General features: G+C 36.6%; 1 protein-coding gene across 5 annotated transcripts in view; it reads left to right on the forward strand.

Moving 5' to 3' along the window:
* The window catches only part of HEATR5B (HEAT repeat containing 5B), a 102875-nt gene that overhangs the window by 20991 nt on the left and 63750 nt on the right, over positions 1-18134 (forward strand). For all 5 annotated transcript variants that reach the window (XM_063594627.1, XM_003817657.7, XM_008970903.5 and 2 more), the window contains 8 exons: positions 1311-1422; positions 2628-2780; positions 4341-4440; positions 4769-4878; positions 5841-6004; positions 6713-6888; positions 9757-9862; positions 13516-13706. In XM_063594627.1, the coding sequence (XP_063450697.1) occupies positions 1311-1422; positions 2628-2780; positions 4341-4440; positions 4769-4878; positions 5841-6004; positions 6713-6888; positions 9757-9862; positions 13516-13706 (1112 nt within the window). The remainder of the gene's footprint in view (positions 1-1310; positions 1423-2627; positions 2781-4340; positions 4441-4768; positions 4879-5840; positions 6005-6712; positions 6889-9756; positions 9863-13515; positions 13707-18134) is intronic.

Genomic DNA, 18134 nt, shown 5'->3' on the forward strand with positions numbered 1-18134 from the left:
TCCTGTTGCTCTAATTAGACTAGTTATCTTCCTTCCTTCCCTGGCCTTTTTCAGCTTCGAAGCCTTTGCTCTGCTAACCTCTTAGAGTTTCATCTCCCCTCTTATTCAGCTGTACCAAATTTAAGTCTATACTAGCCATTCTGTGTGGATGTTAATACAGCAAAGTACCGAGAACAGTGCTAGCCCATGTGACCGCTAAATAAATGCTGTCATTATTAGCACTATTATTCCACATTCAAAGATTTGTTGAACTACCATTGAGCTAACCTTGCGTGGGCGTGGTGGCTCAGACCTGTAATCCCAATGCCTAGGGAGGCCGAGGCTGGAGGATCACTTTAGGTCAGAAGTTTGAGACCAACCTGGGAAACATAGCGAGACCCTGTCATACAAAAAATGAAATTTTTAAAATTATCCAAGTATGTTGGCATACACTTGTAGTCCTACCTACTCAGGAGGCTGAGGTAGGAGGATCCCTTGAGCCCAGGAATTCCAGGTTACACCGAGCTATGATTGTGCCACTGCACCCCAGCCTGGGTGACAGAGTGAAACCCTGTCTCTAAAAAACAAACAAATAAGTAAGCTAATCTTTTGGAGCTTACAATCTTAGAAGACCCAGGAAAAATGAGAAGTGGATTTGTCACATGTGAAATGACAAAGTAGTAGCATAGATGCTATATTAACTTATTTTATCCTTGCAAGGCTGAGATAGGCATTCCTATTATTTCTGTTTTACCAGTGATGGAACTAAGCTGTGCTAAATGAGAATGCGAGTAAATGGCAGAGATGGCATTTGGCCCTAGAGCTTGTCCTTAACTACTACACTGTTCTGGGTCTCTTCAGAGTCATCAGTGCAATCAAGACTGACCAGGTCTTGATGTTGCCTCTTTCAAAACATGCTAATAACACGAGAGGACAACTTTTTTTTTTTTTTTTTTTTTTTAGAGACGGAGTCTCGCTCTGTCACCCAGGCTGGAGTGCAGTAGTGCAATCTCTGCTCACTGCAACCTCCGCCTCCCCAGTTCAAGCAATTCTCCTGCCTCAGCCTCCCAAATAGCTGGGACTACAGGTGCCCGCCACCATGCCTGGCTAATTTTTTGGTAGAGACAGGGTTTCACCGTGTTGCCCAGGCTGGTTTTGAACTCCTGAGCTCAGGCAATCTGCCTGCCTCAGCCTCCCAAAGTGCTAGGATTACAGGCGTGAGCCACCGCATCCGGCCAACAACTTCTTTTAAGTAATGTATGCTAGTTATCTGTTTCCTTATTTAATTTAACTTGTTTGAATTAAAATCCAGTTCTAAACTTTTCTTGCAGATGGTGGTTAGTATTGCTGAAGATCTTTTACGAACTGCTGCCCAAAATAGCAGGCTATCTTTACAGCGCACCCAAGCTGGCTGGCTTTTACTTGGAGCACTTATGACTTTAGGTATAATTATATTTGAGTAGGATTTTTGTCACGCTATAACTGTCAGTAGCCTGTAAAGCAAATTTAATTTAAAAGTGTTAAGCTTCACATTCTAGATTTTCATTGAAGTTGTAAAAATGGTGTAAAGATGTTTTCCTCGTCATTTGCTAGTAGATTTCTCTTTTTGGTAATTATTGCTTAAGTACATTTAATGAGAAAGTTGTTAGCAAAGTTTCACCTTTACCATCAGAATAACCTTTGTCTACCTGATGAGTTTAGTGTTTAAAAGAGATGAAAATATGAGGGAAAATTTCATACCCTAAGTGAAAACCAGCAGTGTGATTTTAGTAGAGTGGTAAAGTCACATTTAATTGGTATTGTTAGTGCTGCTTTTCTGGGGTAACCCTTAATGTGTTTCACTCTTAAGTAGTGTGACAAATCTGCAGTGTAGGCAAAATTTAACATTGTACATAGTACAAAAATACCTATTATTGTGATGGGGTATGTTCACATTTTAGTTCATATGTTTAGCTGCTGCTGTAAAAAGTGTGTGCATATATGTACTACAAAGTTATGACACAGATCTAAGCATCTATCTATTGGAAATTATACTTTGACCTACTTTTCTTTTCTGAAGAAAACAAAAAGTTGCAACTCATTTCCAGAAGTTTATGTTAAGTACGTTCAGTGGTATGTTAAATGAATTTTTTAGCAATGTAAATATAGATTCCTAGGTCTGAATATATTGCCTTTCCATGAAACTAAATTAACCACATAAATTGCCCCCAAAACTGAGTAATATGTATCTGTATGTGTGTGTGAGTGGGTATATTTGTTTATATACATATGTATATGAAAAAGACCTCATAGAATGTGTCTCAGATATATTTTATTGATAATATGCAATCCACCATTCTCAATACAGTTGGGTTATCCTTTAAAAATTGCTTTTTGTGTATTTTATGTTTGGATTCTAAAAATATTGACAGTTTAAGGTGAATTTTATTATGCTTTGATCTATATTTTAATCAGTGAATAAAGGTTGAAAATAATGTAATTTTAGAGATAAAAATAGAGTGAAATAACAGATATTGTTAAACATCAGTATTTTACTCTATTTTCATCTCTAAAATTACATAAAGTTTGTGTTGGGCTCATTTTGCTTGACACTTGTTTGTAAGGTATGTTACATACACATGGTTTTGTATTCTCATTTTCTTGGCTAGGACCATCTGTCGTTCGTTACCATCTGCCCAAGATGTTGTTATTGTGGCGAAATGTTTTCCCACGTTCCTTAAAGGAATTGGAAGCTGAGAAGGCCCGAGGCGATTCTTTTACCTGGCAGGTAACTTTGGAAGGTCGTGCTGGAGCTCTATGTGGTAAGAACTGAAAGGATTGTGCTTCACAATATTATGATATTACTAAAATATTTGTAAAGTAAAAGAAAAATCACTATTTTATAGTTTTTTATTTTACTAGGTAATGATAAATTCATAGGCTTTTGGGTTTAAATAGAAACTTTATAAATGATCCACTTCAGTTTGCTAATTTTGTAATAAAAATGAAACCCAGACTCTGAAAAAGTGTTTAGACCTGGTGGTTAGACAGGAACTAGAACCCAGGCCTCTTATTCCCACTTGTTGCTATCTTACCTGTCAAAGAAGCACTGAGTCACCATGTAAAAAAAAAAAAAAAATACCCAACAGCTATTTAAAGAAAAAGAAACTCAGGATTACCAAAGTTATTGGCATTTGCAGTTAGTCTTTTCATAATGGAGAAACAGCTGTTTTTTCACATCCTTATCAAATCTCCAAACCTTCATATATTTTTCAGATATCAACATTACAAAAATAACGGATACAGTTGTTTTTGTCTGGGAGTTAACAGCTTACAGGAAACGCTCAGGTTTTGTTTCGTTTGAGAACTAGAATGACATTGGATGTACCATTTCTTTTTTGGTTTATCTCAGTGTGAAAACTACTTCTTTTTCCAAACTGGGAGAGAGATACATGTTTAACCACAAGGGCAGCCAGGCAAGGGGGCACCTTTACTCTCACACATCTAGGAGGTGTTTTAGTCTAGGCTCTATTGCTAAGGGGCCAATAAAAATATTTTTTTCTCACTGGACCATTTTTGTTTATATACATATATATTTACACAAATATATGTAAAAATTCAAAATGCAAAAATATATGTAGTGGCCGGGTGCTGTGGCTTATGCCTGTAATCCCAGCACTTTGGGAGGCCAAGGCAGGTGGATCACTCTCAGGAGTTGTAGACCAGCCTGACCAATATGGTGAAACCTTGTCTCTACTAAAGATACAAAAATTAGCCAGGTGTGCTGGTGCTTGCCTGTAGTCGCAGCTACTCAGAAGATTGAGACAGGAGAATTGCTTGAACCTGGGACGTGGAGGTTGCAGTGAGCTGAGATTCTGCCACTGCACTCCAGCCTGGTTGACAGAGTGAGACTCCATCTCAAAAAAAAAAAAAATATATATATATATATATATATATACACACACACACACACACATACACACATATATATACACATATATATCTGTAAAAGTTGCAAAAATATATTTAATATATGTAAAAAATTCATGTAAATTTTAAGGCATTGTTTATACACATATACATTTATGTAGTCTTTGTAGTCATCTGAATTCCTGTGGGATCGTAGTCCTCTGAATTTCCACCCACAGAAATCTCTCTAACCAGTACCTTCTCTTCCTCCATTTTTCTATCCACCTTTTTTCTAGCCTTTTCCACGATTTTTCTTTGTAGTTGTTGCAAGTTTTTCTTTTGGTTCGACATGGTTTCAGAACCTTATACGTTATAATAATTATTACAACTGCCTTTATATTTATACAATTTTATAAATTAATTCATGTTCAGAAAAGCTACTCCAAATCTATCTTTTTAAACATTTTATCTAGCCATGAGGAGCTTTGTTGCACATTGTCCTGAGCTACTAACTGAAGATGTGATTCGAAAATTGATGACCCCTATTGAATGTGCCATGACTATGATGTCACAGTAAGTAAGCGATTAAGACAAGTTCACATCCTATTTTATATATTAATAATATACTTCTCAGCCATATTTTGTGCTTTCTTCTAGAATCATCTAGGAAACATAAAACTTTATTTTTGTAATATAACTTTAAAAATTACAGCAATGGTGTGGATTGAAATACAGTTGTATCTTAAAGTGTTTTTGTTACAGCGAAGATCACAACATAAGCTAAAATGAAAGTGTATACTTATCAGTGTACTTTGGCAGTACATTGATACATTGCTAAAAAAAATTTATAAGTTATACTTACTCTGGTAAGCCATTACCAACTATGTTTTTGATATTTTAGCATTCCATCTGTAATGAAAGCCCATGGAGCTCATCTGAAAGCTAGTGCTGCAATGGTCCGTTTAAGACTTTATGATATCTTGGCTTTGTTACCTCCAAAAACTTATGAAGGTAAATTAAAAAATCTGTGGTATCTGATAAAAATTTTTCTTTACAATTCTTCACCATATTATAGAGTCTTGACAAAGGCTCTCCCACTGACTTACTGTGCAAAGGAAGGCCACCATTTTATTTTTCTTCATGTAGAGTAGCTGATACTTGTTGACTACTTACTGTGTTCTGGGTCTCGTTTTTAGCCTTTTGTATTAGCTTTTTGACTGTATTGCAACTTATGAGGCCTTTAGCCCTATTTTATAGATGAAGAATCTCAGATTGAGAGACTTAAAGAAACTTATCTTACCCAAGACTTAGAGGTAGCAGAGCTTGGATTCAAATCTAGCTGGTTTATCTTCAAAGTGTGCACTTTTAATTAATACACTGAAATGCTTCCTATATATTGTAATATAGCAAATAATTCGAGGATCTGTAGGGAGAAATCAAATATTATGTAAAATATTAATAGTAAAATAAACCATTGATTTCTTTCCAGTATAATCATGCCAAAGAATTTTGGTGTGCTGTGGTTCATTGTACATTATTGGGCAATAAATAATAATAATCATATCACATTTAATATATTTAAAATAAAGTATCTTTGTTTGTGTGTGTCTTTCAGACAGGGTCTTGCTGTGTTGCAGAGGTTTGTCTCAATCTCTTGGGCTCAAGCAATCCTCCTGCCTCAGCCTGCTGAGTATCTGGGACTACAAGCATGCTATGGCACCCGCCTCTCTTTGCTCTATTTGAGTTTTTTGGTTATTTTAAATAATTTGGGCTAAAAGACACAATACAATATATGAAAGGAAGTACCATTATTGTATATTAAAACCAGCATTTAAATACAGATTTTTTTAAAGAAGAGAACAGAGACTTAATTATTTTATTCCTGTTGAACATGTTGCTGCTCTTCGTGGGCAATGATTATAATTTTCACAAAAATTATTCTTTTTAATCTGATCTGAAGTTCTGTTTTTTAGGATCTTTTAATGCACTTCTTAGAGAACTGGTAGCAGAATTCACTTTGACTGACAACTCAGCCAACACAACTACTTCCCTCCTCAGATCCCTCTGCCATTATGATGATAGTGTTCTTCTTGGTTCTTGGCTTCAGGAAACTGATCACAAATCAATTGAAGACCAGGTAATAAACCATAGAGGGAAATGAAATACTAACTTAATCTGAAACAATGGTCCTATTACACATTGTCACTTAAAAAGAAAATAGCGTATAGAAAGCTTTAATCCCCATTTAGTGTTCTTAGACACTTGAAGATGGCATCCTGGTGGTAGATAGTGAAAAAAGTTAAACAGGAAGAGTGAGAATTTGGCAAATTGTCTTTATTTAATATTCTGTGTATTTAGATACCTTGTGGTGGCTGTGATAAAGATCAGTTTTAACTGGCTTTTTGGTTATTGGTATTTTGTTTTGTTTTAGTTTGTTTTGTTTTGTGACAGGTTGGAGAGGAATGAGTTAGTAGGTTGAAGGTTTAGAACTTTTGCCCACTGAATACATTATTTCTTATGTACTTTTTAAAAAGAGTGATTAAAGCCCCATTTAAAATAATTGTTTGTGGGATTAAGATCTTGTGTATATTGTTCACGCAATAAGGTGGGTGGTGTAAACATGTTTTCGAATGAATAAAGCTTTTCTTAAAATTTGTATAAGGTGTTACTGATGATTTTTTAATGACCAAATTACATTTTGGTCTGTTTTCTGATGTTCGGATCCAATCATTCTTTTTTTGTTGCCTTTTCTCCTTTCTCCTGTGCTGTAATCCTCATTCCCAATGTTTAATAAGTAGATTTCCTAAAGTAGATTTTGAATAATTTTTATTTCACTCTTTTGCAGCTCCAGCCAAACAGTGCCTCTGGAAGTGGGGCTCTGGAGCATGATCCTTCCTCTATTTATTTACGGATACCTGCTGGAGAAGCAGTACCTGGTCCCCTCCCTCTCGGAGTCTCAGTCATTGATGCTTCTGTGGCCCTTTTTGGGGTAGTGTTTCCTCATGTTTCTTATAAACACCGGTTAGTATAAAGTCAATCAGGTAATTTTTGTTAAATATATATTATATTAAACAAAAAGTAGATTTTCTCATCCCAGTTAACTCTGCAATAAAGTGAGTTATTATAATACTTAAACAGTACTCTTACAGATTTACTAACGTAAGTGACACATACATGATAAAAAAATTGCATGCAAATTGCACATAATTTGAGACTTTATGTAAGATTTGACCCTGTGTACTAGCATCTGATATCTGTTGTATTGTGGACTGTATTTTATAACAAAATTTTCATTATATATGCTAGAATAACAACTGTTGGCAAAAAAAATGCATTATAATAGTTTGTTTGATAGTTCATACATAGGTTTTGACTATATCTTTAATTAAGGACATCAGTTTGCTAAGCCTGTTGACTTTGTTGTTGAGGAAGTAAATGGATGAAAATTCCACTCCCTAATAACGTTTGTGAGATGGTTCAAGTCTAGAACTTGGAAACTAACATAATTGGTTCTTTTTGTAATAGAAGCATTTTGGTTTGGTATATTCTATATCCACAGACACTATTCCTAGCTTTAGTAGGCAGTTTGTATATTGTGATTTTCCCAAAAGGAAAACAGAAATGAATTAATACAAGACCATCAAGATAACTTAAAAGCTTTACAAAATTAAAATGACTTTAAAGTATTGTTGGGTCTGGTGTGGTGGCTTATGTCTGCAATCCCAGCGCTTTGGGAGGCTAAGGCAAGAGAATTGCTTGAGGCAAGGAGTTTCAGACCAGCCTGGGAAACATAGTGAGACACTCATCTCTACAAAAATTACAAAATAAAAAATGTCTTTAATATGTAGGTTGCTTGATTAATTGCTTTTTAATTTGAGGAGAAAAAAGATATCTTTAAATATGTAGGTTACTTGATTAATTGCTTTTTAATTTGAGGAGAAAAAAGTTTAAATATGAAACTTTACCCAAATATCTTTAAGAACATTTGGTTGCCACATAAATGTTAAATGATGTTAAAGGTGGAAGAATCTTATAAAGCATCTATTTCAGCATTTTGGTTTTAAATCTTAAGGAAATCCATATCTAAGAGTTTGGTTTACCCAAGGTTATACAACTAGTTATGAAAGCTATAACTGAAATCCAGGATTATCTCAATTTCATATGATCACTTTTATAGAATAAGATGAAGTATAAAATAAATAAATTCTATTAAAAATATAAACATATAATAACATAAATATTCAACAGTAGGAGGATAAGTGAATAAATAATAGAAAGTCCATTTTTGTAGAGACAGTGTTTTGATAGAAGATGCTCATGATACAATGTTAAATTAAAAAGGTAAAAAGCAAGAAGTGATCCTACTTTGGTTTTTAACCAGCAGGCTGTGCAGTTTAATATATTTACTGCTGTTCTTAGTGCACAAAAGGTACTTACTTACTTTTAAAAGTTTTTTAAAGTACATCAAAATGTGCATGTATACACGTACATCTGAATCTGTAACTTCATATGAGTTTTGAATAACGCTTTGACCTGAGACCTGTAGACTAGTATAAATTGAGCTTTAAATCCTTACAGCTACCTCAGGGAGATTTTATTACCAACTTGAGGTCATAATTGTCTTAGTACTAAATCCAACTTCCTTGGATTCCTTTGTTTCACATCATTTCTTTTTAGAAGAATGCTCTCTCACTCTCTTTTTATCAAAATCTTCTGAAATGGGCCGGGCTTTGTGGCTCACACCTGTAATCCCAGCACTTCGGGGGGCAAAGGTGGGCAGATCACGTGAGGTCAGGAGTTTGAGACCAGCCTGGCCAACATGGTAAAATCCTTCCCTACTAAAAATACAAAATTAGCTGGGTGTAGTGGCGAACACCTGTAGTCCCAGCTACTCGGGAGGCTGAGGCAGGAGAATCATATGAACCCAGGAGGCAGAGGTTGCAGGGAGGCAAGATTGCACCATTGCACTCCAGCCTGGGCAACAAGAGCGAAACTCAGTCTCAAAAAAAAAAAAAAAAAAAAAATGCAGAGCACAGTGGCTCACGCCTGTAATCCCAGCACTTTGGGAGGCTGAGGTGGGCAGATCACCTGAGGTCGGGAGTTCGAGACCAGCCTGACCAACATGGAGAAACCCGGTCTCTACTAAAAATACAAAATTAGCCAGGTGTGGTGGCGCATGCTACTCGGGAGGCTGAGGCAGGAGAATCACTTGAACCTGGGAGGTGGAGATTGTGGTGAGCCGAGATCGCGCCATTGCACTCCAGCCTGGGCAACAAGAGCGAAACTCCATCTCAAAAAAAAAAAAGAGAGAGAGAAATCATCTAAGATGGCCATGGATTTTTTTTTTTTATAAACTGATTCTTTTTTATTAATATAAAAAACAATTCACTTCTGGTTTTTTACATTTAAAAAAATTAGCCAAAGCTAAATCTTTTTTGAACTTTCCCAAAAGCTTCTGAGGCTAGGACATGAGGTACTATTCTAAGAGTATTTTTAAAAAAGGAAAAAGAATTATACTACATTTAAAATTTTCTAACTTAAAAATCTTCCACGGAGATACATAATTAATGATTGTTATCTGTACAAGAAACCTTGAGCGTCTACTAGATGCCAGGCGCTTTGTTGGACAGTGCTGTTAATGTTGAAGACCACTACAATTGTGACCTTATTTTGTTAATTGAAACTCTTTTCTTGTTCCATTTAATAACCGCATGTCCATATAATATTTTGGGAGAAGGAGATCTGGTTTGGACTAGCTGTGGGAATGAAATAGAAAAGAGATAGCATGGGGAATTATTTGCTAAACAATTAACTTGTACTCTTCTTATCTGTTTTTGAGGCATATGGGAATAAAATTTGTCACTAATGTGATTTTTTTTATTGTTATAGATTGCAAATGTTGGATCACTTTGCTGAATGTGTTAAACAAGCTAAAGGTGTCCGCCAGCAGGCTGTGCAGCTTAACATATTTACTGCTGTTCTTAGTGCACTAAAGGTATTTACGTTTAATACATACTATTCTGAAATAAGTTTTTAATTAATGCATTTAATAAGCCAGACATAGCAAGATTATTATAATGTTTATATGTATATCACTTGGTAACTGTGCCTTTATGTTAGCTTAGTTAAATTGCTTGAAACTTTATGTTAGGCTCAGTGTAGTTAAATAAATGTTTTATATTTTAGTGTTGTTCAAGTTTATGTTTCAATTTGAACTTCAGATTTTACAAGTGCCAATAAATTCTTTCAGAATTTTCAAAGATGTTTGACGAATGAAATCTGATATTCTACTGAAGGTTAACTAAATAGAGCTGAAGCTTGATCTGTGGTTTAGGCCACAAATCATGTGAGGCAGTGTTACATAATTGAAAGAATGTTGCATTTAGAGATTGCGTTCTCATTAAGCTACTCTAGGTTTGTGTCCAGAGTAATTTCTTTAAACTTTTTTAACCTTTTTTGAGTTGTAGTTTCTACAGGTATGAAGAGGAATACAGTAGTCCCTTCCTTATCTGCAGTTTTGTTTTCTGCAGTTTCAATTACCAATGGTCAACTGTGGTTTGAAAATATTAAATGGAAATTTCCCGAAATAATTTATAAGTTTTCAATTGTGCAACATTCTGAGTAGCATGATAAAATCTCGTACTGTCCTGTTCCATCTTGCCCTGTCCTGCCTAGGATGAGAATCATCTCTTTGTCCAGTGATTCCACACTTTCTACCCTACCTGTCTGTTAGTCGCTTGGTCACCATCTGTCTCAGTTATCAGATGGGCTGCTGCAGTGTGGCAGCACCTATGTTCAGATAACCCTTATTTTACTTCATACTGGCCCCAAAGTGCAAAAGTAGTGATTCTGGCAATTTGGATATGCCAAAGGGAAGCTGTAAAGTGCTTCCTTTAAGTGAAGAAGAGAAAGTTCTCAACTTAAGAAGGCAAGAAATAATACCATATGCCAAAGTTGCTGAGATCTACAGGAAGAACAAATCTTCTGTCGGAAATCGTGAAGAAGGAAAAAGGAATTTGTGTTAGTTTTGCTGTCCCATCGCAAATTACAAAAATCATGGCCATGGTATGTGATAAGTGCCTAGTTAAAATTGAAAAGGCATTAAGTTTGTGAGTAGAAGGCGTGAACAGAAACAAGTTCCCATTGACAGCAATCAGGTTCCTAATCCCATGGTTCGGACATCCAAGGTGGCCCTTGGAATGTGTCCCCTGTGGAAAAGAGGGGACCGCTGTTACAAATATTTTGCCTATCTCACAGGATTCATGCATCATACTAGGCACTCTATCATAAAGTGTTTGAATACTTTTTATATTATTCAGTGCTAAGCTTATTTTAAAATAAAATGGTAGCAAATATGTGTTTGCATGAACATGTCTTAGGTCATGCTTAAGTCATATTTTGTAAACATCAGGGAAAAAGGATATATATAGGCATTGATTATAGAAATAAAGGTTTGGGGCTGGGCGTGGTGGCTTATGCCTGTAATCCCAGCACTTTAGGAGGCCGAGGCGGGGGGATCACCTGAAGTCAGGAGTTTGAGACCAGCCTGGCCAACATGATGAAACTCCATCTCTACTAAAAATACAAAAATTAGCCAGGCGTGGTGTCAGGTGCCTGTAATCCCAGCTACTGGGGAGGCTGAGGCAGGAGAATCACTTGAACCTGGGAGGCAGAGGTTGTAATGAGCCGAGATCATGCCATTGCACTCCAGCCTGGGGGACAGAGCAAGACTCTGTCTCAGAAAAAAGGAAAAAAGAAGAAGAAGAAATACACGTTTGGACCATTTATATAACCATTAGTATATACTCTATGAAGAGACCATCAACTAATTTGGACCTGTGAGTTTTTTAAAAAAGGAGTGGGGTGGTCGTGGTCTCCTTCAGTGATTGGGAGAATAGTGAACCAACTGTAATATTGCTGTACAGATTACACTTTTCTTCATAGATATGCTAATGCCTCTGTTGTAGTTAACATTTTCCCCACGCAATGTGACATAGATTTTTGGTCTCAAATAAATAAATAAAGTTCCAAGATGGTAAGTACAGCTAGAACAAAGAGAGTGACATTTAATATGATGAACAAACTACTTCAACATTCAGTTACTAATTACTATTTTTACCTTTTTTTTTTTTTTTTGAGATGGAGTTTCGCCCTGTTGCCAGGCTGGAGTGCAGTGGCGTGATCTCAGCTCACTGCAACTTCCACCTCCCAGGTTCAAGCGATTCTCCTGCCTCAGCCTCCCGAGTAGCTGAGATTATAGGCACGCGCCATCATGCCCAGCTAATTTTTGTATTTTTAGCAGAGACGGGGTTTCACCATGTTGGCCAGGATGGTCTCAATCTCCTGACCTCATGATCTACCCACCTCAGCTTCCCAAAGTGCTGGGATTACAGGCATGAGCCACTGCACCCGGCCACCTCATTTGTTTGTTTATTTATTTTTTTTGGAGACGGAGTCTCACTCTGTCGACAGGCTGGAGTGCAGTGGTGTGATGTTGGCTCACTGCAGTCTCATCTCTGCCTCCCGGGTTCAAGTGATTCTGCTGCCTAAGTCTGCTGAGTAGCTGGGATTACAGGCATGTGCAACCATACCCAGCTAATTTTTTTTGTATTTTTAGTAGAGATGGGGTTTCACCATGTTGGCCAGGATGGTCTTGATCTCCTGACGTCGTGATCTCCCCACCTTGGCCTCCCAAAGTCTGGGATTACAGGCCTAGGCCACCCTGCCTCGCCTCATTTTGTTTTTAGATGTATGTTGATTATACTGTTTAAGTCATATAATTGTCTTCTGTGAAATTTTTATATAAACTATTCAGTTTCATACTCATCAAGAATATGAAATACTCTTCCAAATATCCTCTTCCCAAATATTTGCCATTGATTCTGAAATCATTTTTATGTTAAAGATTTCTTAAAAGATAGAACCAATCCATTTAATGGTTTGTGCTCTGTTTCATAACAGGTGAAATAGGAGAATGTTTCCTTAGAGTGATAAATTTCAATCAGTTAAATAATGGTTGATTTAGTAATACAGTGTCCTTAATATATGGAAGTAACTTTTAAGTACTAGTCTTTGAATAGAGACACTCCCCGCAAGTGTCTCTTAGGGCCAGTCAGACTATGGCTATGTTATAGATCATGTTCTGAAATCGTATTTAGGAAAGTAATTACTGTGAATTGAACAGTTACAGATTCTAGACATTAGTATATACATGTGAAAACTGGCTGAAGAAAATAACTTATGAAGATGTATGTATATTTTAGAAAGATTGCAGCATGTGTTTTTCCTTTATTTAATATGAATTGCAAGGCCAGGTGCGCCTGTAATCCCAGCACGTTAGGAGGCTCAGGCAGGAGGATTGCTTGAGCTCAGGAGTTTGAGACCAGCCTGGGCAACTTAGTAAGATCCTGTCTCTACAAAAACTTTTTAAAAATTAGCCCAGCAGGGTGGCATGCGCCTATAGTCCCAGCTACTCAGGAGGCTGAGCTGGGAGGATTGCTTGAGCTCAGAAGGTCGAGGCTGTAGTGAGCAGTGATTGTGCCACTGCACTCCAGCCTGGGCAAGGGAGCAAGACCTTGCCTTAAAAATAAATAAATAAATAATGAATTATGAATTGCTGTCTTTTTTTTTTTTTTTTTTTTAATGTAGGGCTTAGCTGAAAACAAAAGTACTTTAGGACCTGAGGAAGTTCGTAAATCTGCCCTGACACTGGTTATGGGTCCTCTGGACAACCCAAACCCCATCTTACGTTGTGCAGCGGGGGAAGCTCTTGGAAGAATGGCTCAGGTGGTTGGAGAAGCAACTTTTATTGCTCGAATGGCCCAATATAGCTTTGACAAGTAAGTGGGTTTCTTTACTAACAAGTTTCATAGGTAGGCAAAGATGTCTTTTAAATAATAATTAACTGGAGTGTATGTTTTCCACATGGTATACAGCATGTGATAATATTTTGTGGGTTTTTTGTAATGATCTCAATTTTTAATTTAGCAGTTGATTGAACTCTAGAATCTGGGAAAGTTGTAATATGTTAGATACTTTCTGCGTGGAGAGGGCTTCTAATCCAGCTCTTGAATGTTACTTAATGAAATCAAGAAAAATGTTAATAAGGACTTCTCTGTTATGTGTATTCACTGAAGAGGTGCTCTGACATCATTTTCTCTCCTCCCTGCCTTTCCTTGTCCCTCTTTATTCTTTCTGTTAATTATCCACTTTTTGGAATAAGCCATTCTTTTTCTAACTGCTACCAAGTTTATCTCTTAAATTATGACTGAAACAGAATAGTTAAGCATCAGGTTTTAAGGATTCACTTATATATTAATTATAAAGAGTGATCTCAGAGACCCAAATAAGTATCATTAAGATGATGAATTGCAGTTATTAGTGACTGTTTCATTAAGATGATGAGTTGCAGTTATTAGTGACTGTTGACTTGTTAATCAAGTGCATAAGTAGAGAAATTAAAAATCAAGGGTTGTCAAGAACTGACACTTGTGTTATGTAAATTATATCATTCTTAGCTATCATATATATAGAGTATTAAATATAGCAAACTATGTCATGGTCATTAACAAAAGAGTATGAAGCAGTGGCTATGAAGTAGTAGTTCTGAAGAAAATGTATTTTCTGATTTATTGCCTATCTGTAAATAGCTTTCCTTGTCTTGACTTGTAAATGGCAATTTGATTGGTTATTTGGTAATGCCCTAATGCACTAAGGATAATATGAGCAGGCAAAAGACAGTTAAAATATAACCAGACACTTAATCTTCTGCAGAATGATTGCTGCTATTTTCTAGCAATAGATTAGTTTTCCTCTTTCCAAATATTTGCCATTGATTATGAAATAGCTTTTTATTAAATATTTATTAAAAGATAGTAACAATCTTAGTTATCCATTTAATGGTTTGTGCTCTGTTCATAACAGGTGAAGTAGGAGTATGTTTCTTTAGAAAGCTCTTGAAGGGTAATTTTTTTTTTAAATTACAAGGAGTTTTAGTTTATGTGTCCTTGGCTGGACGCGTTATCTTTTGCCTATAATCCCAGCACTTTGGGAGCCTGAGGTGGGTGGATCACTTGAGCCCAAGAATTCTGGATCAGCCTGGGCAACATGGTGAAACCCTGTCTCTACAAAACATACAGAAATTAGCTGGGCATGGTTGAATATACCTATAGTCCCATCTACTTGGGAGGCTGAGATGGGAGGATCGCTTGAGCCTGGGAGGTGGAGGTTGCAGTGAGCCAAGATCGTGCCATTACTCTCCAGCTTGGGTGACAGAGCGAAACTCTGTCTCAAAAAAAAAAAACAATGTGTCCTCAATATCTGTAGGATACTGTATTTATTTTGTACTTTGATGAAACACAAGGATATTTCATTTATTTATACCTGTCCAATTTAGTTGTTTGCAAGTATTATCAGTGCTTGCCTTCATTATCTTTTTCAAATCCTTATGATCTGAAATAATTATTACGAAGATTTTGTTACCCATTTTTTCACGTTTTATTTAAAACTGGGATTTTTCTGAAATTCTGTATGAAATGTCATAATATTTGGCAGCATTTTAATTCTTTTATACTGCTATGTAAAGTAATGGTACATTTTTTAAAACGATGGTGTCTTAGATATGGCAGAATCTGGCTGTATTTTGGAAAAACTTCAGTCTTTCACAGCCTCATTATATTAGACTGTTTTCATCAACATCATCTCTTCTGATATAATATCTGACTGTGAAACGCTAAAATCATCTATAGCTACAGGTCCGTCTTGTATATTTGCACATTGAAATCTTATACTAACTTAGCATTAAGACAGAAATTAAGACAGGAATCATTCTGTAAACCATTCTAGGTTAATAGGGAGTACCTTCAATTGCTTAAGACCCAGTTTGGATAAAAATAAAAATCTTTGATAGTTGAATTTATTTCCATTCAATTGAAAGTCACTTTGAGACCTCTGAGAAATGTATATTCTTATATCTAAGATTATTTACTTTGAAGAGATGATTATCACTGTGAACATTGATTCTGCTTTAGGTTCACTAACCTGTTACTTTTTGAGAAATAATAACACAAAGGTAACTTTCTAATCTGTGTAATGTTTTAGAATTCACAGATTGCATTTATTCTTAACTTCTTTATTCCTCAAAACAACTGCTCTTTAGGAATAATAATAATTTCACTTAGATAGAGAAATGGAGGCTTAGAGAGGTAAAGATTACTTATCCAAGGATATAATATGTTAGAAATAATGTTACAGATAGACCTACTTCACTTCATTCATTGCTACATTTCTTTTTTTTTTTTTTTTTTTTTTTGAGATGGGATCGTGCTGTGTTGCCCAGGCTGGTCTCAAACTCCTTGGCTAAAGCAGCCCTCTCACCTCAGCCTCTTGAGTAGTTGGGATTACAGGAGGGAGACACCACACCCAGCTTCTTTTTTTTTTTTTTTTTTTTTGAGGTGGAGTCTGGTTCTGTTGCAGATGTGCAATCTTGGCTCACTGCAACCTCCACCTCCCAGGTTCAAGTGATTCTCCTTCCTTAGCCTCCCCTGTAGCTGGGATTACAGGTGCAGGCCACCATGCCCAGCTAATTCTTGTATTTTTAGTAGAGACAACGTTTCACCATGTTGGCCAGGGTAGTCTCGAACTCCTGACCTTAGGTGATCGACCTGCCTCGGCCTCCCAAAGTGCTGGGATTACAACCGTGAGTCACTGCACCCAGCCTGCCACATTTCTTAACATCTGTTCTGTGACAGCACTTAGAATTTTCTTTAGTTTGCAGTAGGCAAACTGGCCAACTAGAGTCTTGGGGATGATTATTCATCTCTCAATTTTTTTTTTTTTTTTTTTTTTTTTGAGACAGAGTTTCCCTGTTGCTGCCCAGGCTGGAGTGCAGTGGTGCAATCTCAGCTCACTGCAACCTCCACCTGCCGGGTTCAAGTGATTCTTGTGCCTCAGCCTCCCAAGTAGCTGGGATTACAGGCGCCTGCCACCACGCCCGGCTAATTTTTATATTTTTAGTAGAGATGGAGTTTCGCCATGTTGGCCAGGCTGGTCTCAAACTCCTGACTTCAGATGATCCACCCACCTTGGCCTCCCAAAATGCTGCGATTACAGACATGAGCCAGTGCGCCTGGCCCATCTCTTGACTTTTAATGAGGTTGCCAGAAGTCTGGTTGTGGATAGCTTATTAAGAGTTTTAATAAAGTTTTGAAAATACGACCAAATTGCTTTTTAGGCTACTTTGTTAATTTAGATGCATTGTTCCTAGTAGTATTTTGTTCTGTTTTCTAATAGTAATTGACTGTATTGGTGCATGATTATGAGTCATAGTATTTTATGGCTTAAAAAAGTATTCCTTCATAGCTTCTTTTATTTGATCCTTTCCATTGTTCAAAATGAAGTTTACATGTTAGCTTCATTTCAAATCTCTACATTACTAGTTAAATATGAACAAAATGATGAAATCTTATTCTTTCAGATAAACATTAAAAGAATGTACAGGACTTTAACTGCCATTAGTGGTGGAATAACAGGGACTGTATTTACCCTTCTGTCTTAAATTGTTAGAAAAACAGATAAAATAAATGAAACAACAGTTTTGAGACATTGGACAACAGCCAGCATAGGACAGTGATTCCTAGGAATGGGAAAGAAACAAAGGGAACACTAAAGATGCTCCAGATTACTGCTTGAAGAAAGTTTCCAGGCTTAAGTACAGAAATAGGAAACCCAAACTTGAGGAGAGAGCATTTGCAATTTGGGGAGGCAAGGTAGCTAGAATATGTAGGGTGGAATAACAGAGAGGAGAGCGCTGCACAGGGAGAGAGCTATGAACAGAAGGATCATCTAAAGTCTTTGGCTGAATACTGATATGTGCAGAATACAAGGAAACTACCCAAGACCAGGGAAAGAACCACCAAAAGGGAATAGGTGAAACAATTTTCAGAACTCACAGGGCTGAGAATATTTTGTGTTCCCACTATTCAGAATAGAAAGACCTCCTGAGGTGAAGCCCTCGGAACGATATTGCTTCAGTAATGGGAGCAACATCCCTGACCCACCCTAAAAAAGCTTAAAAGCAAGCCTTGAGAAAATCAAACTGATTCTTAGTAGTAGCTGAACTGTATCCCAGAAAAAAACTCAGCAGTATTTAAAGGAATATAATAAATGGAGCAACTCAACATCATAAAATTCACAATATCCTGTATCCAATCAAAAATTACTAGGCACATAAAGAAGCAGAAAGGTAAAACCTCTTACTTGGAGAAAAC

Source organism: Pan paniscus, chromosome 12, assembly GCF_029289425.2.
Source record: "Pan paniscus chromosome 12, NHGRI_mPanPan1-v2.0_pri, whole genome shotgun sequence".
NCBI lineage: Eukaryota > Metazoa > Chordata > Mammalia > Primates > Hominidae > Pan > Pan paniscus.